Here is a 21,975-nt window from a genome sequence, read left to right on the forward strand (position 1 = left end):
ATGATTCCCTCCAAGGCTAAGCCCCAGGCAGGAGTATCCCCAGGGCCGTGAGGATGATTCACTCTAAGGCTAAGCCCCAGGCAGGAGTATCCCCAGGGCTGTGAGGATGATTCCCTCCAAGGCTAAGCCCCAGGCAGGAGTATCCCCAGGGCTGTGAGGATGATTCCTCTAAGGCTAAGCCCCAGGCAGGAGTATCCCCAGGGCTGTGAGGATGATTCCTCTAAGGCTAAGCCCCAGGCAGGAGTATCCCAGGGCTGTGAGGATGATTCCCTCCAAGGCTAAGCCCCAGGCAGGAGTATCCCCAGGTCTGTGAGGATGATTCCCTCCAAGGCTAAGCCCCAGGCAGGAGTATCCCAGGGCCGTGAGGATGATTCCCTCCAAGGCTAAGCCCCAGGCAGGAGTATCCCAGGGCTGTGAGGATGATTCCCTCCAAGGCTAAGCCCCAGGCAGGAGTATCCCCAGGTCTGTGAGGAACTGATAAATGACTCTGGAGGCTCAGCACAGACAGCAGGCACAGTAGCATAACTAGGCCAGAATGGGATAAACCAAAGTAACAAGAGTAGGTTCTGCGTCTCAAACGGCACCCTAATTCCCTTATAGTGCACTACTTTTGACCAGGCTCCCATAGGGATCTGATCTAAAGTTGTGCACTATATATAGGGAGTAGGGTGCCAAATTGGAAAGCACCCCAGGATGACTAATGAGGATGCATTGCAGCATGGCTTCAGAACAACACTCCCACTTCTCGCTAGGGTTTTAGGGTTTTACGGTTTAGGGTTTAAGGGTTTAGGGTTTAAGGGTTTAGTGTTTTAGGGTTTTAGGGTTTAGGGTTTTAGGGTTAGATGATTCGCCATTCAGTCCTCTCTATCGCTACACAGAGTTAGAGTATTTCACACAACGATAAGTAGCTTAGGGTTTTAGGGTTTAGGGTTAGAGGGTTTTAGGGTTTAGTGTTTTAGGCAATTCACTAGAGCTGTACCAAGTCGATAAGGTGAGTATCAACACTTCAAAGGCCGTAGGATAAGATGCGTCCAAATGTCCCAGTAGTATTATTATATTATATATAATCAATATTAATTTTGTTGATGCAGTCAGTTTATTTTTGCCACAGTCAGGGGGTTCATCACACTAACAGACCTGCATGCGTAATGCACATCATGCTTTTTGGTTTTTTCACTAACCTCTAACATGAGATTACTATGCTTGATAAAAACGTTCTCTCCTTTAATTCGCCTTATGAAACTATACTGGAAAGACAAGAGGGGAGAGCGAGGCGTAAGGAATGTAGCGTTTTCACCATATCGTCATTTTGACTTCGATACTAGGTGTCACGACACTCGATAACAAAACGATCCCACAGATTTTTATTTTTTTATTTTTTAGAAAAAAACAACGTAATTGGATGATCCAAGTCCACAACACTGATTAAAACTCACATTATGGGATTCATTTTGAGGTCTGGGGGAAAGAAAAAAAAAATCGAACAAATTTAGATTTTTGAACGGTGTTACCCTTTAATTCAAGTGTGCATAGCATTGTCGTTAGGTTAGCGGTGTTTCTGTAGGACATGTGACGGAGTTTGCAGAAATAATTGGCCACTGGATTGATACAAATAATCCTGATTCTGCCAGGTAGGCATAGGCTAACTTTGTAGTTCACTTTTCAAAAGCGTTATCATTAGCATCGCTAACGACTACACACAGAGGTAGTTAATCCGTACCTGGCCGTAATTGCTAATAACCCATCCCAATTACCAATCCGCCCCACTATATGTGATAAAGTGAAAATCTAAGGCCCGTACCCGACCCTAACCCCCCGACGCGCAAATATTGAACATTGTAGGCTACAGTCCAAGACGGCAGAGCAATATTTTGACAGGGGTGGTGCAGGTTTATTATTTTTGTGGGGTGGCTGATTTAGATAGTTGACGCTGCTTATAAATGTTCAACATTTTGTTAGTTCAACTTGTCCATAATTAGAAACATTTAATTTAGTCTTCGGTCATTAAACGTTGCCCTAGAATCAACCATTGCTCGCCAGAATAATAATCGTAACAGATCGATAGAAATTGAATGATTCAATCTAGTTGACATCGGTCTGTAATAAAGCCCCTTTCGAGCAGCACACACACACACACACACACACACACACACACACACACACACACACACACACACACACACACACACACACACACACACACACACACACACACACACACACACACACACACACACACACACACACACACACACACACACACACACACACACACACACACACACACACACACACGTTGGTTCTTCAGAAAGTTGCAGGGAATATGACATATTATTTTATATAAACTTGGACAAAAAATAAATACATTTTCTAAATAAAATAAAAAAAGGTCAATACCTTTAGTTCATTTCGAAACGTGAGACATTTAATAGAACTCGAAAGTAAAACAATTCTGGTGCCCAAAACATTTTATTTTATTTTAAAATGTTATATAGTGTGGAGTAAAGACGTTTCGGTGCACGGTGCAATGCTAGAAAAATTCATATCTGAAGTGTTACGCTAGAGTACTAGATTAGATTACTCCAGTAGAGTACTAGATTAGATTACTCCAGTAGAGTACTAGATTACTACAGTAGAGTACTAGATTAGAGTACTACAGTAGAGTACTAGATTAGATTACTACTGTAGAGTACTAGATTAGAGTACTACAGTAGAGTACTAGATTAGATTACTACAGTAGAGTAGTAGATTAGAGTACTACAGTAGAGTACTAGATTAGATTACTCCAGTAGAGTACTAGATTAGATTACTACAGTAGAGTAGTAGATTAGAGTACTACAGTAGAGTACTAGATTAGATTACTCCAGTAGAGTACTAGATTAGATTACTCCAGTAGAGTACTAGATTAGATTACTACAGTAGAGTACTAGATTACTACAGTAGAGTACTAGATTAGATTACTCCAGTAGAGTACTAGATTAGATTACTACAGTAGAGTACTAGATTACTACAGTAGAGTACTAGATTAGATTACTACAGTAGAGTACTAGATTAGATTACTACAGTAGAGTACTAGATTAGATTACTACAATAGAGTACTAGATTAGATTACTCCAGTAGAATACTAGATTACTACAGTAGAGTACTAGATTAGATTACTACAGTAGAGTACTAGATTAGATTACTACAGTAGAGTACTAGATTAGAGTACTACAGTAGAGTACTAGATTAGATTACTACAGTAGAGTACTAGATTAGATTACTACAGTAGAGTACTAGATTAGAGTACTACAGTAGAGTACTACAGCAGAATACTAGAGTACTATAGAGTTTTGTTGCGTAAGGCTGTGGTCAATAGTTAGAATCATCTCACCGAGATGTAATGAAACATACCGGAACATATCAGCCAACAAGGTCGAACAAAATGGCCCCCCAAAAAGAAACATGAATGTGACAGGCGCTATACTGTATATACAGGGCCTTCAGAAAGTTTTGTTTTGGTCAACGATCTACAGAAAACACACGAATGTCAAAGTGTAAAAACATTTTTTTTTTTTTGGGGGGGGGGGGGGGGGGGGGGGTGTAAAATTAGTCAAATAAAAAAATAAAACATGAACATATATTGATTAGATAAGTATTCGACCCCCTGATAGGGAACGAGCCAAGGTTAGGAGGGGGACCGTCTCTCCCCATGTGTTGATGCGCGCCACCAATAACATATTGTCGGTATTGACCAACACAAGCTGAGCCTGACATAAACGGGGGGGAGATACTCCGGGTAATTGCCATGCAAAGTACTCCACACCAGTGTCCATACCCCCCGAATAGAATTGTTTTCGGGGGAACGACTTCCATCACAGAAGCCATCATCCCTAGTAGGAATTGACACTGGCGAAAACGCACCAGTCGAAATGTGGCTAAGCTGAGCTGGAAGCCGGACACCCTACGCGTGGATAGAAAAGCATGATAAGTGAGTCTAGCTCGAGACCCAGAAATGGAATGTCAGACAAATCTTTTTCAGGTTTCTTATAAAGCCTAGAAACTGGACAGTAGCATGGATGTGCGCCCCCCTCGACTCCACCACCACCAGCCAATCGCTGTAATTAGCCGGGCAGCTATTTTGTAGACTCTGAGGTGCTTGCTGAGGGAACGTAGGTCTAGAATGGGACACAAAAAACTCGTTTCCTTGTCGTAACCAGGATTACCGGCTGTACCAGCAGTCCCGAATCTTCGACACCAGGAACCACTCGGATTGCCTGCTTCTGGAGCTGGGATGATATTTCCTCCAATCAAAACAAGGGGGCGAGGCCTCGGAACAATCAACGTGATGACGCTGCAGCAGCGTTGGGAGGGGGGGGGACGCACAGCCCGCATGCTGACCTCACTGTTCACATGATCCAGGGCGACACTGCGCATGCATGTAAATTGGTCGGAGCAGACAGCGAGACTCCCGTGAGATCGGTTCTTCTTCCATTTCCACTTTTCATCGAACTCACATACGGGAGACATCCCTTCTAACACCGGTGACCACTGTGAAACTCGGTAGAAAAAAAATAAAAAGAACTGTGTTTAGGTGCCAAGGTTTGCCTAAAGCCCGGCCCACTCTGGTTACAAGGGCTCCGGCGATCAGTGACGTACCCTGATTGGCCGTGCCGATTGGGGGTACTCTTGTCACAACGAGCCTCACTCTGTTCAGGCGGTAAGATAAGTTGCTGTAATTGGATGGCACCGGGCACGTTAAAAATAGACCCAGGGGAAAAAAATTATCATGGAGGTTGCCCTAATGACCAGTCACACGTACTGGAGACAAAGACCCTTATTACCTAGCTGGGAATGGGACAGACAGCTCTGAAAGAACTGCCCCTTTGCATACTAAACAAGAGAGCTACCCCAGCAACTCCAACGTGGGGAGACACGAATAGCTAATGTTAGCTCACCTCTGCAAGTTAACCAATCCGGACTTCGAAAGTCTACGTGGGACCGGATCATCGACATCAAGTCTAGGAAGCGATGCGTGACCTTTGGCCGACACAGGTGAGTAGCCTCCTGTAACCGACAAGAGTGCACAGGAGCCGGGTTGGGCGCAGGCAGCCACCACATACCCCACGCCCAGGCAGACATTTGCTCTGACCGACCAATCAATCTCCTCTTCCTGCACCTCGGTCCCAGCCGAGGTACCGGTATCCAGGAAAGGAAAGTCGCCATCGGTAATTCCTCAAGAATGCCACACGTATTTCCAGGGAGTTTGTACGCAGTACGTGGCAATACGCACACGGACTGGTTCGAGTGAGGGTCGCCTGAGCCAAGACAAACTAGATGGTTTCTGTTTCAGAGAAACGCTTATAACCGCAGGATCTCCACCCCGAACCCGGCTTAGCCATCGTCGTCTCAGTCCTTTTCTTAGACATCTTACACATTGAAGAATAACTCAATTGTTTGTGATTAGAACACTTATGAGAACAAATACACCCTTCAGCACACAATGTCCAGGGGGTGAGCACGTCCAGGGGGGTGAGCACGCCCATGTTGGTGAGCACTTATTGATGAGCAAATGATTAATTTGTAAAAATAAATATGAAAAACCTAATTCTACTTTGACATCGTGGGGGTATTTTGTGTGTAAGCCAGTGACAAAAAAAAAAACCCAGACAACATTTAATGAATTTAAAATTCAGGCTGTAACACAACAAAATGTGGGAACAAGGGGTGTGAATACTTCCTGAAGGCACTGTGTATAATGTAGCAGAAGGCAGGCTAGACGAGGCAATATACAGGTAGCAGAGACACATACAAACGGAGACCCACATTATCGACACCCTTCATAAAGATGAGCAATAACAAACTGTAATAAAATAAATAATTCAGCTATATTGTATACAAAAAAAAAGGAATTAAAATGATTTGACACTATTATAATTGCTCAGATAAAGAGTTTTTTAAGGCCAAGCACCACGCCCCTCATAGGGTCACGCAGATAAACATCTTGATTCTATGTTTAGCGGAGAACTTGTGTGTATAAAGTGACGCTGGAGGGCAAAAAAAGCATCTTACGACGCTCTCCGTTGTTCTAGAATGGTCTGAGGAAGAGGTTGGACTACGAGTGTTTTCAAGAGCAACTTTAGTAACGATGGTTTTGGGAAACAGCTCGTAGACTTAACGATGCTCTAACAATCAACTTAGCCTTATTGGCTGGTTTTGGGAAACCGGGCCTTGACGGTAAACCCAGAGTACCTGTGTCCTCATCTCAGAAGGATCATCTTCCGGCTCCGACTGACAGCGCAGAGAAAGAAGGAGAAAAAAGGAGGAAGAGAGATGGAGGGAGGTGAGGGATGGAGGGAGGGAGGTGAGGGATGAGGGAGGGAGGTGAGGGATGAGGGAGGGAGGTGAGGGATGAGGGAGGGAGTTGAGGGATGGAGGGAGGGAGTTGAGGGATGGAGGGAGGGAGTTGAGGGATGGAGAGAGTTGAGGGATGGAGGGAGGGAGTTGAGGGATAGAGGGAGTTGAGGGATGGAGGGAGGGAGTTGAGGGATGGAGGGAGGGAGAGAGATAGCAAAGTAGAGGGATGGAGAGAGAGAGAGAGAGAGAGAGAGATAGCAAAGTAGAGGGATGGAGAGAGAGAGACAGGTACAGTACAGAATCAGGAAACCTGAGATTAAGTCCTTCACATACTAATACATACACATACTAATACTAATAACATGCACATATAACACCCCAAAATATATTTGCTACATAGCAGAACGTTTGCTTTAGAAAAATTCACTATACGGGGGAAAAAAAAATAAATCAGGCATCCCCCAAGAACTCAACCATGGTGAATACTGAAAAATAAACAGAATCTATTAAATATTAAACCATAGGGAAATTCTCTCCCTCAATGATGGATACACTTGGGAGTCTTCCATGCTTCCAGACTCCCGAGAGGGTTGTTCTCCTGGATGCATCTACCAACCTCAGTGGCCGTAGTTTCCCCGTCAAAGGCAAAGTCCGTTTGCTCGCTGTCCGTCTGGTATGTAGAAAACAAAAAAAACGGAACCGTTTCCGATCAGAAAGCAGGGAACGAGAGAAGAGAGGTCAAACGTTCAACACAAACGTTGTTAATATAATATCATTTAATAACGATCACAAAGAGAGAGGATGGAGCAGCCTTGGGGGAAAATGAGGTTGTTTTAAAAAGCAAAACAGTCACAGTTGTTAAAAGATAAAACAACAGCGAGGCGGAGAAGAAAAAAGCAACAGAAGAAAACATAGTTTACAAACAGACTCAGAGGAAATGTTAACCTTACGGTTTAAGGACACTTCGGTCAAATCCAATAATTATGTTCTGTAATAAAATCTTTTTTTTTTTGTTGCTCGATTTGATTTGGAAAGCAATACTTTGTTTCAGTTAGCCCATAATATTTAGCCCATAAGTTAGCTGGGTAAGTTTATAATTTATAAACCAAAACTATTCATTTTTTCTCCTTCAAAAGCCTTCAATTGACCTGGTGTTAAAATGTGGTCAGACTTTCAGGCCTCCTCTTAGCATCCATGTGCAAGATGATTCTATAGGGATGTAATGGGTATGGAGGGGACTTATCAGTCTCTCTGCATTAGTGGAACTAGATCTATACGGGACTCCATTCTGTATGAACTAGATCTATACGGGACTCCAGTCCATTCTGTATGAACTAGATCTATACGGGACTCCAGTAAACTAGATCTATACTGGACTCCAGTCCATTCTGAATGAACTAGATCTATATGGGACTCCAGTCCATTCTGTATAAACTAGATCTATACGGGACTCCATTCTGTATAAACTAGATCTATACGGGACTCCAGTAAACTAGATCTAAACGGGACTCCATTCTGTATGAACTAGATCTATACGGGACTCCATTCTGTATAAACTAGATCTATACGGGACTCCAGTAAACCTAGATCTATACGGGACTCCATTCTGTATAAACTAGATCTATACGGGACTCCATTCTGTATAAACTAGATCTATACGGGACTCCATTCTGTATAAACTAGATCTATACGGGACTCCAGTCCATTCTGTATAAACTAGATCTATACGGGACACCAGTAAACTAGATCTATACGGGACTCCAGTAAACTAGATCTATACGGGACTCCAGTAAACTAGATCTATACGGGACTCCAGTAAACTAGATCTATACGGGACTTCAGTCCATTCTGTATGAACTAGATCTATACGGGACTCCAGTCCATTCTGTATAAACTAGATCTATACGGGACTCCAGTCCATTCTGTATAAACTAGATCTATACGGGACTCCAGTCCATTCTGTATGAACTAGATCTATACGGGACTCCAGTCCATTCTGTATGAACTAGATCTATACGGGACTCCAGTAAATTCTGTATAAACTAGATCTATACGGGACTCCAGTCCATTCTGTATGAACTAGATCTATACGGGACTCCAGTCCATTCTGTATGAACTAGATCTATACGGGACTCCAGTAAATTCTGTATAAACTACAGTGTTAAGCATCAGAGGCTTGCATCATAGCAGCTCTGGTCTTGCTAAATGCTTCCTGTTTCACTGTGACGTGTGTGTGTGTGTGTGTGTGTCATCTAGCTAGAGGTACAGTGCCTTGCGAAAGTATTCGGCCCCCTTGAACTTTGCGACCTTTTGCCACATTTCAGGCTTCAAACATAAAGATATAAAACTGTATTTTTTTGTGAAGAATCAACAACAAGTGGGACACAATCATGAAGTGGAACGACATTTATTGGATATTTCAAACTTTTTTAACAAATCAAAAACTGAAAAATTGGGCGTGCAAAATTATTCAGCCCCTTTACTTTCAGTGCAGCAAACTCTCTCCAGAAGTTCAGTGAGGATCTCTGAATGATCCAATGTTGACCTAAATGACTAATGATGATAAATACAATCCACCTGTGTGTAATCAAGTCTCCGTATAAATGCACCTGCACTGTGATAGTCTCAGAGGTCCGTCAAAAGCGCAGAGAGCATATAATATTGAAATGGAAGGCGTATCAGACCACTGCAAATCTACCAAAACCTGGCCGTCCCTCTAAACTTTCAGCTCATACAAGGAGAAGACTGATCAGAGATGCAGCCAAGAGGGTGGCAAAGGAGAGTGGCAAGAAGAAAGCCATTTCTTAAAGATATCCATAAAAAGTGTTGTTTAAAGTTTGCCACAAGCCACCTGGGAGACACACCAAACATGTGGAAGAAGGTGCTCTGGTCAGATGAAACCAAAATTGAACTTTTTGGCAACAATGCAAAACGTTATGTTTGGCGTAAAAGCAACACAGCTCATCACCCTGAACACACCATCCCCACTGTCAAACATGGTGGTGGCAGCATCATGGTTTGGGCCTGCTTTTCTTCAGCAGGGACAGGGAAGATGGTTAAAATTGATGGGAAGATGGATGGAGCCAAATACAGGACCATTCTGGAAGATGGAGTCTGCAAAATACCTGATGGAGTCTGCAAAAGACCTGAGACTGGGACGGAGATTTGTCTTCCAACAAGACAATGATCCAAAACATAAAGCAAAATCTACAATGGAATGGTTCAAAAATAAACATATCCAGGTGTTAGAATGGCCAAGTCAAAGTCCAGACCTGAATCCAATCGAGAATCTGTGGAAAGAACTGAAAACTGCTGTTCACAAATGCTCTCCATCCAACCTCACTGAGCTCGAGCTGTTTTGCAAGGAGGAATGGGAAAAAATGTCAGTCTCTCGATGTGCAAAACTGATAGAGACATACCCCAAGCGACTTACAGCTGTAATCGCAGCAAAAGGTGGCGCTACAAAGTATTAACTTAAGGGGGCTGAATAATTTTGCACGCCCAATTTTTCAGTTTTTGATTTGTTAAAAAAGTTTGAAATATCCAATAAATGTCGTTCCACTTCATGATTGTGTCCCACTTGTTGTTGATTCGTCACAAAAAAATACAGTTTTATATCTTTATGTTTGAAGTCTGAAATGTGGCAAAAGGTCGCAAAGTTCAAGGGGGCCGAATACTTTCGCAAGGCACTGTAAATGCAGAGAGACTGACTGAGTGGAACAGTGTGTCTGTATGCATCTAGTCTAAAGCAGCCAGAGTGTACGGCCGTGAATGAAGATGACACGAGATGGGGAGGGTGAAGCAACATACCCTCTAAATCCACCCTCAAACTGACAAAGGTCCCCGCTGTGGTAAATCAGCCATCACGCCAAACTACATTGGAGTTTACCTTCATATTAGAAGCTAACATTCTTTAAAAATAAAAAAAATAAAAGCCATCCAACAGGAAATGGTGCTAGGGCAACTCGCATGAACTCCGTATGCATTAAGATAATAAAATGTGGATCATGTGATGGCGATGTCATGACGATGTCATCAAGAGACGAGGCTCTGAAAGTAGGAACACTTGACAGACAAAGTCATTGAGGGTGCGTCTGAAAATGGCACCCTATTCCCTATACAGGGCACTACTTTAGACCAGAGCCCTATTCCCTATACAGGGCACTACTTTAGACCAGAGCCCTATTCCCTATACAGGGCACTACTTTAGACTAGAGCCCTATTCCCTATACAGGGCACTACTTTAGACCAGAGCCCTATTCCCTATACAGGGCACTACTTTAGACCAGAGCCCTATTCCCTATACAGGGCACTACTTTAGACCAGAACCCTATTTCCTATACAGGGCACTACTTTAGACCAGAACCCTATTCCCTATACAGGGCACTACTTTAGACCAGAACCCTATTCCCTATACAGGGCACTACTTTAGACCAGAACCCTATTCCCTATACAGGGCACTACTTTAGACCAGAACCCTATTTCCTATACAGGGCATTACTTTTGACCAGAGCCCGGGAATCGGGAATAGGGTGCCATTTTTGGACGTAGCCCAAGTCTGGACAGGACGCACTAAGACTATTCTGTGACCTTACTGGAATAGTATAGTTTAAGGCCTACTGTAAGTAGGACACACCTCTTCATCTTCCTCTTCCTCTTCCTCTGAACAACTGTCATGTTGATGCAGGCCCTGAGCGATGGATGCGGTGAGAGAAGCCGCCTTGGGCTCCAGGTAGCACAGACACAGCGCCAGCGGGAAGGACAGCGTGAGGGCGTAGGGCACCGAGAACGACGTGGACAAGAGGAAGAAGAAGATGAAGAGGAAGCAGGGGATGAGGGAGGGTGACCTGAACGGACGGAAGTGCTGCACGCTCTCAGGGAGGAAGGTGAGCTCCGTGATGTCGGGGAAGGTGAGGTAGCCATCCTCGTCTAGGTAAGAGGAGAGGTCGGGGAGGTGCAGGGAGAAGGAGAACAGAGTGCCGCCCCGCCTCCCGTGGGCCTTCAGCTGTTCTAGACGCTGTTTCCGGGCCGACAGGAGTAACACCTGCTCCTCTAGGAGGGCGGCGGCGCGGTCCGCTTTGGCCTGGCGCCGACGGCACCCCGCAGAGGATTTAACCGGGCTGACGGACGCACAGCGTTTACGGGACGCGTTCTCCCTGCGCCGCCGACGGACCTTAGTGGAGGCCACGGGGGAGGAAGGGAGGGAGAGCTCAGAGCGGAGGGGGTCACGGGAATACAGGCACGGGGAGTGCTGAGGGAGGGAGTGCAGACGGGAGATGGTTTGGATGGTGAGTCAATACATATGAGCAGAATGGAAGGGAGATGGTATGGATGGTGAGTCAATACATGTGAGCAGAATGGAAGGGAGATGGTATGGATGGTGAGCCAATACATATGAGCAGAATGGAAGGGAGATGGTATGGATGGTGAGTCAATACATATGAGCAGAATGGACGGGAGATGGTATGGATGGTGAGTCAATACATGTGAGCAGAATGGACGGGAGATGGTATGGATGGTGAGTCAATACATATGAGCAGAATGGACGGGAGATGGTATGGATGGTGAGTCAATACATGTGAGCAGAATGGACGGGAGATGGTATGGATGGTGAGTCAATACATGTGAGCAGAATGGACGGGAGATGGTATGGATGGTGAGTCAATACATGTGAGCAGAATGGACGGGAGATGGTATGGATGGTGAGTCAATACATGTGAGCAGAATGGACGGGAGATGGTATGGATGGTGAGTCAATACATGTGAGCAGAATGGACGGGAGATGGTATGGATGGTGAGTCAATACATGTGAGCAGAATGGACGGGAGATGGTATGGATGGTGAGTCAATACATGTGAGCAGAATGGACGGGAGATGGTATGGATGGTGAGTCAATACATGTGAGCAGAATGGACGGGAGATGGTATGGATGGTGAGTCAATACATGTGAGCAGAATGGACAGGAGGAGAAAAGAAAAGGCTAATTAGACAAGAAGCAGTCAGTTGTAGTATAGCAGTGGGTAAATAAGCTGGAAGCATTGGGGGAAATTCATAATAACGGCCAAGTCATTCGCTGTAGGGAGTTCAGTCACTGCTGTACAATGTACAGAACAACTGGACAATTCAAGAGGGTGCTATGAAATGAATGTCAAAATGTTGTTTTCTTCGCCCTATGTCATCATCAATTACACATAATGAATCATTAGATTGTTCTCTACAATATTACCACCTTAATAGACTTGACAGTGTAAAATATTATTTAGTTTTATGTTTGTTTCAAAAAACACAAAAAAACGTTTTAACCCTTTTTCTCTCCAATTGGTAGTTACAGTCTTGTCTCATCGCTGCAACTCCCTGTACGGACTCGGGAGAGGCGAAGTTCGAGAGCCGTGCGCCCTTCTAAGACCATGCCAAGCTGCACTGTTGTGACGTTTCTGCTGGATCCACCTCCAAATCAAGATCAATTTGATACCTTCGTCATGTTCACCTCCAGATCCTTGGCTTTCAATGCCTATATTGGCGATCAAACTACGTTGAGAGGGGGCCGTTTCTATGGCGATTTAAAGGACTCAGAAATACACAACGAAAACAGGAACAGACGGTCTCTCGCGGAGGGTGGATATTGAAATTTAGTCTGTTAGCTTTGTAAGTACAAAATAAATGCAACAACTTCAATGATTTTACTGAGTTACAGTAGATAGAAAGAAATCAATTGAAATGAATGAATTAGGCCATAATCTATGGCTTTCACATGACTGGGCAGGGGCGCAGCCATGGGTGGGCCTGGGAGGGCATAGGCCCACCCACTTGGGAGCCAGGTCCAGCCAATCAGAATACGTTTGGGGTTTTTTTTACCACAAAAGGGCTTTATTATATACAAAGATACTCCTCAGAGAAATAAGATTTTTGTACGTATGGAAAATTTCTGTGATCTTTTAATTTCAGCTCATGAAACATTGGGAGCAACAATCGACATGTTGCGTTTATATTTCTGTTCAGAATATATTTAGTCCTCATTTAGTTCTGTATTCAGTGGATTTCATTTAGAAAAATCCCCTCTTTTCACTCACAAACCTTAACACGCCGCTAGTAAATTAGCTTGTCAAGTTGACGTCGGAAGTTAGCGCCGTTCTGCCAAGTAGCGAGCCCACAGTTCTACTGAGGCAGTGACCACTTTCTGATCATGCCTGTGATGACGTTCAAATTCACTTAAAAACATGCTACATTCTCAGAGCAAAATCGGCTGCCACTTTCTTTTAGAGACATTGGGTTTGGACTGTTGTTTTACAGACGGAACATTCTATTGAATGGACATATTTGTATAAACCTTGAAATAATGAATCCTTTTGTGGGGTGACACCACTATACTCTAAAACAGGAAATGACACTCCTTAACCGTTCAGGAGAAGACTTGGGAGGTTCATCTAGGCATGGGTTGTGAAGACTTATCGTACTTTCTACCTTTGTAACGTCCTTTGAGAGTAATCTAGATGTTGTAACGTCCTTTGACAGTAATATAGAGGTTGTAACGTCCTTTGACAGTATTATAGATGTTGTAACGTCCTTTGACAGTAATATAGATGTTGTAACGTCCTTTGACAGTAATATAGATGTTGTAACGTCCTTTGACAGTAATATAGATGTTGTAACGTCCTTTGACAGTAATATAGATGTTGTAACGTCCTTTGACAGTAATATAGATGTTGTAACGTCCTTTGACAGTAATATAGAGGTTGTAACGTCCTTTGACAGTAATATAGAGGTTGTAACGTCCTTTGACAGTATTATAGATGTTGTAACGTCCTTTGACAGTAATATAGATGTTGTAACGTCCTTTGACAGTAATATAGATGTTGTAACGTCCTTTGACAGTAATATAGATGTTGTAACGTCCTTTGACAGTAATATAGATGTTGTAACGTCCTTTGACAGTAATAAATCTGTTGTAACGTCCTTTGACAGTAATATAGATCTTGTAACGTCCTTTGACAGTAATATAGAGGTTGTAACGTCCTTTGACAGTAATAAATCTGTTGTAACGTCCTTTGACAGTAATAAATCTGTTGTAAAGTCCTTTGACAGTAATAAATCTGTTGTAACGTCCTTTGACAGTAATATAGATGTTGTAACGTCCTTTGACAGTAATATAGATGTTGTAACGTCCTTTGACAGTAATATAGATGTTGTAACGTCCTTTGACAGTAATATAGAGGTTGTAACGTCCTTTGACAGTAATATAGAGGTTGTAACGTCCTTTGACAGTAATATAGATGTTGTAACGTCCTTTGACAGTAATATAGATGTTGTAACGTCCTTTGACAGTAATATAGAGGTTGTAACGTCCTTTGACAGTAATATAGAGGTTGTAACGTCCTTTGACAGTAATATAGATGTTGTAACGTCCTTTGACAGTAATATAGAGGTTGTAACGTCCTTTGACAGTAATATAGATGTTGTAACGGCCTTTGACAGTAATATAGATGTTGTAACGTCCTTTGACAGTAATATAGATGTTGTAACGTCCTTTGACAGTAATATAGATGTTGTAACGTCCTTTGACAGTAATATAGATGTTGTAACGTCCTTTGACAGTAATATAGATGTTGTAACGTCCTTTGACAGTAATATAGATGTTGTAACGTCCTTTGACAGTAATATAGATGTTGTAACGTCCTTTGACAGTAATATAGATGTTGTAACGTCCTTTGACAGTAATATAGATGTTGTAACGTCCTTTGACAGTAATATAGATGTTGTAACGTCCTTTGACAGTAATATAGATGTTGTAACGTCCTTTGACAGTAATATAGATGTTGTAACGTCCTTTGACAGTAATATAGAGGTTGTAACGTCCTTTGACAGTAATATAGATGTTGTAACGTCCTTTGACAGTAATATAGATGTTGTAACGTCCTTTGACAGTAATATAGAGGTTGTAACGTCCTTTGACAGTAATATAGAGGTTGTAACGTCCTTTGACAGTAATAAATCTGTTGTAACGTCCTTTGACAGTAATATAGATGTTGTAACGTCCTTTGACAGTAATATAGATGTTGTAACGTCCTTTGACAGTATTATAGATGTTGTAACGTCCTTTGACAGTAATATAGATGTTGTAACGTCCTTTGACAGTAATAAATATGTTGTAACGTCCTTTGACAGTAATAAATCTGTTGTAAAGTCCTTTGACAGTAATAAATCTGTTGTAACGTCCTTTGACAGTAATATAGATGTTGTAACGTCCTTTGACAGTAATATAGATGTTGTAACGTCCTTTGACAGTAATATAGATGTTGTAACGTCCTTTGACAGTAATATAGATGTTGTAACGTCCTTTGACAGTAATATAGATGTTGTAACGTCCTTTGACAGTAATATAGAGGTTGTAACGTCCTTTGACAGTAATATAGAGGTTGTAACGTCCTTTGACAGTATTATAGATGTTGTAACGTCCTTTGACAGTAATATAGATGTTGTAACGTCCTTTGACAGTAATATAGATGTTGTAACGTCCTTTGACAGTAATATAGATGTTGTAACGTCCTTTGACAGTAATATAGATGTTGTAACGTCCTTTGACAGTAATAAATCTGTTGTAACGTCCTTTGACAGTAATATAGATCTTGTAACGTCCTTTGACAGTAATATAGAGGTTGTAACGTCCTTTGACAGTAATAAATCTGTTGTAACGTCCTTTGACAGTAATAAATCTGTTGTAAAGTCCTTTGACAGTAATAAATCTGTTGTAACGTCCTTTGACAGTAATATAGATGTTGTAACGTCCTTTGACAGTAATATAGATGTTGTAACGTCCTTTGACAGTAATATAGATGTTGTAACGTCCTTTGACAGTAATATAGAGGTTGTAACGTCCTTTGACAGTAATATAGAGGTTGTAACGTCCTTTGACAGTAATATAGATGTTGTAACGTCCTTTGACAGTAATATAGATGTTGTAACGTCCTTTGACAGTAATATAGAGGTTGTAACGTCCTTTGACAGTAATATAGAGGTTGTAACGTCCTTTGACAGTAATATAGATGTTGTAACGTCCTTTGACAGTAATATAGAGGTTGTAACGTCCTTTGACAGTAATATAGATGTTGTAACGGCCTTTGACAGTAATATAGATGTTGTAACGTCCTTTGACAGTAATATAGATGTTGTAACGTCCTTTGACAGTAATATAGATGTTGTAACGTCCTTTGACAGTAATATAGATGTTGTAACGTCCTTTGACAGTAATATAGATGTTGTAACGTCCTTTGACAGTAATATAGATGTTGTAACGTCCTTTGACAGTAATATAGATGTTGTAACGTCCTTTGACAGTAATATAGATGTTGTAACGTCCTTTGACAGTAATATAGATGTTGTAACGTCCTTTGACAGTAATATAGATGTTGTAACGTCCTTTGACAGTAATATAGATGTTGTAACGTCCTTTGACAGTAATATAGAGGTTGTAACGTCCTTTGACAGTAATATAGATGTTGTAACGTCCTTTGACAGTAATATAGATGTTGTAACGTCCTTTGACAGTAATATAGAGGTTGTAACGTCCTTTGACAGTAATATAGAGGTTGTAACGTCCTTTGACAGTAATAAATCTGTTGTAACGTCCTTTGACAGTAATATAGATGTTGTAACGTCCTTTGACAGTAATATAGATGTTGTAACGTCCTTTGACAGTATTATAGATGTTGTAACGTCCTTTGACAGTAATATAGATGTTGTAACGTCCTTTGACAGTAATATAGAGGTTGTAACGTCCTTTGACAGTAATATAGATGTTGTAACGTCCTTTGACAGTAATATAGATGTTGTAACGTCCTTTGACAGTAATATAGATGTTGTAACGTCCTTTGACAGTAATATAGAGGTTGTAACGTCCTTTGACAGTAATATAGATGTTGTAACGTCCTTTGACAGTAATATAGATGTTGTAACGTCCTTTGACAGTAATATAGATGTTGTAACGTCCTTTGACAGTAATATAGATGTTGTAACGTCCTTTGACAGTAATATAGAGGTTGTAACGTCCTTTGACAGTAATATAGATGTTGTAACGTCCTTTGACAGTAATATAGATGTTGTAACGTCCTTTGACAGTAATATAGAGGTTGTAACGTCCTTTGACAGTAATATAGATGTTGTAACGTCCTTTGACAGTAATATAGATGTTGTAACGTCCTTTGACAGTAATATAGAGGTTGTAACGTCCTTTGACAGTACTGACAGTGATAAAGCAACATCAGGGAGTAATGTCCATGGATAGACAGCCGTTTAGGATTCCGTCAATCTAAAGTTCTTTATATACAATAAATCACGATCAACGAACTAGCCGGCTATCTTTGATAAACAACCAGAAATAACTATTGACTAAAGCTAAACTTCAATGTGTTTTTGTGTCAATTAGACCATGACCATTTCAAGCTTAACTTTCTAAAAAAAAAATATATATATATATAATCTCAGAATATTTCCGAATATGTCTTCAAGTTAGCGGGCTAAGTCATTGATATTTCTTCGCAGCACAACCCCTCCGGTTGTCATATAGAACGGACTCAGAGCAAGGAGGCATTGAAGTTTATAGGATCTGTTTTTCAGCTTGTGAGTGTAACTTCAACTCAGAGTTGCTAGGTCGCCCTGGATCAATCATATTGGTCCTTTGCTAATGGCACTCTTTAAAACAAACCAAACCTCTAAGACTAATCCCATTGGCTAATATGAGGAAGGAGGAGGATGATGATGTTTACCTTGTTGTCGTGTCTGAGGGGGGTTGAGGGGACATTAGGATCTGACGTCTCTGTAGCGTCGGTCTGTCCCTCCTCTTCCTCGGCCTTCTCCTCCTCCGCCTTCTTCTCCGGCGTTACCGTGGTGATCAGGTCTCCAGCGGCGACAGCTTTGGCGGGCGTAGCTTCCCTCATCAGGGTGTCGTGGTTCTCTGTTACGGGCGCTGGTAGGAGGCACGGTGAGGGTTTATAGAGGAAACCAAACATTAGTTCTCTGTGTGGTACATCCTCAGTTAAGTCATGACCTTAGGAACTGATCTAGGATCAGCTTACTGTCCCAAACACTAGTTCTCTGTATGGTTCATCCTCAGTTAAGTCATGACCTTAGGAACTGATCTAGGATCAGCTTACTGTCCCAAACACTAGTTCTCTGTATGGTTCATCCGCAGGTAAGTCATGACCTTAGGAACTGATCTAGGATCAGCTTACTGTCCCAAACACTAGTTCTCTGTATGGTTCATCCTCAGGTAAGTCATGACCTTAGGAACTGATCTAGGATCAGCTTACTGTCCCAAACACTAGTTCTCTGTATGGTTCATCCTCAGTTAAGTCATGACCTTAGGAACTGATCTAGGATCAGCTTACTGTCCCAAACACTAGTTCTCTGTATGGTTCATCCTCAGGTAAGTCATGACCTTAGGAACTGATCTAGGATCAGCTTACTGTCCCAAAATCCTAACCGTAACATTAGATATACCAAAGGGGCAGGGTGACTGCTTTGTTGTTGTTTAAGCAACACATTGTGCCTTTTACATTAGTGGGGGGTAAAACTCAAACTTCCAACACACCGATGGCCCCGCGGTACACGGCCCCCGCGGTACACGGCCCCCGCAGTACACGGCCCCGCGGTACACGGCCCCGCGGTACACAGCCCCTGCGGTACACAGCACCATCTGCATATGTACGCGACATAAGTTTATCAACATTTACCTTCTGCTACCATTTCTGTCAAACGGTCTACGCATACAGTTTTTAAATCGCATAGGAACGCTACATCCAACATAGGGCACCACACAGAACACACTGAACACACAGAACACACAGAACACACAGAACACACTGAACACACTGAACACACTGAACACACTGAACACACTGAACACACTGAACACACTGAACACACTGAACACACTGAACACACAGAACACACTGAACACACTGAACACACTGAACACACTGAACACACTGAACACACTGAACACACTGAACACACAGAACACACAAAACACACAGAACACACAGAACACACAGAACACACAGAACACACAGAACACACAGAACACACAAAACACACAAAACACACAGAACACACAGAACACACAGAACACACAGAACACACAGAACACACAGAACACACAGAACACACAGAACACACAAAACACACAAAACACACAGAACACACAGAACACACAGAACACACAGAACACACAGAACACACAAAACACACAGAACACACAGAACACACAGAACACACAGAACACACAGAACACACAGAACACACAGAACACACAGAACACACAGAACACACAGAACACACAGAACACACAGAACACACTGCCTCTGCAAGGCAAAACGCAGCGTTTTTCATTGGGAAATGAATGTCTTTCTGGTGTACCGAAATGTACCGACGCTGTCGGTGTGATCGAAGCTTTAGTCTTACAGAAACACAGACTCCAAGACTATGACTGGTTTTAACAACCTGTGGATATCCCCCCTTTGCCCGTTGACAGAATCAATAGGTGTGGTGGTTTAGAAAAAATGTCCACACTAGCATAGCAGTTAATCTAAGAGACTCTATTTCAAGTATATAGCATACTACTTAGAATGAGGTAAAGTACTGGGCATTGTGAACATTTAAACACAGTTAATGAATAAGTATATAGCCTCCACATTGACTCTGTACCGGTACCCCCTGTATATAGCCTCCACATTGACTCTGTACCGTAATACCCTGCATATAGCCTCCACATCAACTCTGTACCGTAACACCCTGTATATAGCCTCCACATTGACTCTGTACCGGTACCCCCTGTATATAGCCTCCACATTGACTCTGTACTGGTACCCCCTGTATATAGTCTCCACATTGACTCTGTACTGGTACCCCCTGTATATAGCCTCCACATGAACTCTGTACCTCCGTCCAAGCTGCGCGACATGGTGTAGCGTTTGGAGGAGGAGCGTTCGAAGATGGGCGCGGCCCTGATGATCTGAGAGGAGACTCTCCGGGTCTGAGCCTGGGTTCTACCGCTGTAGCGGAACTTAGAACCAAGACCTAGGAACTTCTTCGGGGGGGCCTCTGGAGACACCAACCTGACAGAGGAGAAAAACAGTTAAATTCAACCATTATGTGATAAAAAATAAAAAAACTCTGTATATTTTACAATAATAATACATTTAATTTACAGTAGATCTCAGACATGTAACCCAATTTGATTTAAAATCATTTTAAAAATGTAAAATCATTTTAAAAATGTAAAATCATTTTAAAAATGTAAAATCATAAAATAATTTTGGGGCGACAGGGTAGCCTAGTGGTTTGAGCGTTGGACTAGTAACCGGAAGGTTGCAAGTTCAAACCCCCGAGCTGACAAGGTACAAATCTGTCATTCTCCCCCTGAACAGGCAGTTAACCCACTGTTCCTAGGCCGTCATTGAAAATAAGAATTTGTTCTTAACTGACTTGCCTAGTTAAATAAAGATAAAATAAATAAAATACATTTTGTCTGTTCTTAAAAGGGATAAATCAACCCTATATCTGAAGATAAAAATCACTTCGCTTGTTACATTTTACAGTAAAGATCTGATTAAAGATACGTTTTCATTTTTTATAATGTTCTGCGGTGTTGCCTTCAGAAAGTCGACCTTCGACCGTCGACCTTCGACCTTATGTTGTGTTAAAGCCTGAATTTAAAATGGAGATTTTGTGTCACTGTCGGATTTGACTTTTTTTTAAATAATTTTTAATTTTTTTTTACCCCTTTTTCTCCCCAATTTCGTGGTATCCAATTGTTGTAGTAGCTACTATCTTGTCTCATCGCTACAACTCCCGTAAGGGCTCGGGAGAGACAAAGGTTGAAAGTCATACGTCCTCCGATACACAACCAAACTGCAATAATTTTGCATGCCCAATTTTTCAGTTTTTGATTTGTTAAAAAAGTTTGAAATATCCAATAAATGTCGTTCCACTTCATGATTGTGTCCCACTTGTTGTTGATTCTTCACAAAAAAATACAGTTTTATATCTTTATGTTTGAAGCCTGAAATGTGGCAAAAGGTTGCAAAGTTCAAGGGGGCCGAATACTTTCGCAAGGCACTGTATATATGTATATATATATATATATATATATATATATATATATATATATATATATATATATAGATAGATGGGAGAAATGTTGAGTCTGAATACAGCTGTATAGAAGCTTTGGGAAGAATTAAACTTGGTTAAAGCTTCTCTAGTGTGAGTTATTTACTCTGAAAAATAAGAACCCGAACACATACACCCCAAAATGTCAAAAGTGGAATTAGGTTCTTAGACATTTTTTTTATAAATTAATTATAAATTAAAAGCTGAACTGTATTGAGTCAATCAGTATTCAACCTCTTTGTTATGGCATGCCTAAATAAGTTAATGAGTAAAAATGTGCTTAAGAATTCACATAATAAGTTGCATGGATTCAATCTGTCATTTTTTTAATGACTACTTCATCTCTGTACCCTACACAATTATCTGTAAGGTCCCTCAGTGGAGAAGTGAATTTCAAACACAAAGACCAGGGAGGTTTTCCATTGCCATTCCCAATGCCTCTCAAAGAAGGGGATCTGATAATGGTGGAGATGG

The 21,975-nt window shown here is 41.8% G+C and overlaps 1 protein-coding gene across 6 annotated transcripts in view; it reads right to left on the reverse strand.

The window, feature by feature from the left end:
• The window catches only part of LOC139375789 (band 4.1-like protein 3), a 97,251-nt gene that overhangs the window by 19,711 nt on the left and 55,565 nt on the right, over window positions 1–21,975 (reverse strand). For 2 of the 6 annotated variants that reach the window (XM_071117645.1, XM_071117643.1), the window contains exons 11-16: window positions 20,269–20,444; window positions 18,096–18,295; window positions 10,973–11,587; window positions 6,953–7,006; window positions 6,232–6,270; window positions 1,182–1,247 (exon numbers count right to left, since the gene is read on the reverse strand). In XM_071117645.1, the coding sequence (XP_070973746.1) occupies window positions 1,182–1,247; window positions 6,232–6,270; window positions 6,953–7,006; window positions 10,973–11,587; window positions 18,096–18,295; window positions 20,269–20,444 (1,150 nt within the window). The remainder of the gene's footprint in view (window positions 1–1,181; window positions 1,248–6,231; window positions 6,271–6,952; window positions 7,007–10,972; window positions 11,588–18,095; window positions 18,296–20,268; window positions 20,445–21,975) is intronic. The other 4 variants (XM_071117647.1, XM_071117644.1, XM_071117648.1 and 1 more) reach the window with 3 other exon arrangements.

This window comes from Oncorhynchus clarkii, chromosome 20 (assembly GCF_045791955.1).
Source record: "Oncorhynchus clarkii lewisi isolate Uvic-CL-2024 chromosome 20, UVic_Ocla_1.0, whole genome shotgun sequence".
In the NCBI taxonomy this organism is placed as follows: Eukaryota; Metazoa; Chordata; class Actinopteri; order Salmoniformes; family Salmonidae; genus Oncorhynchus; species Oncorhynchus clarkii.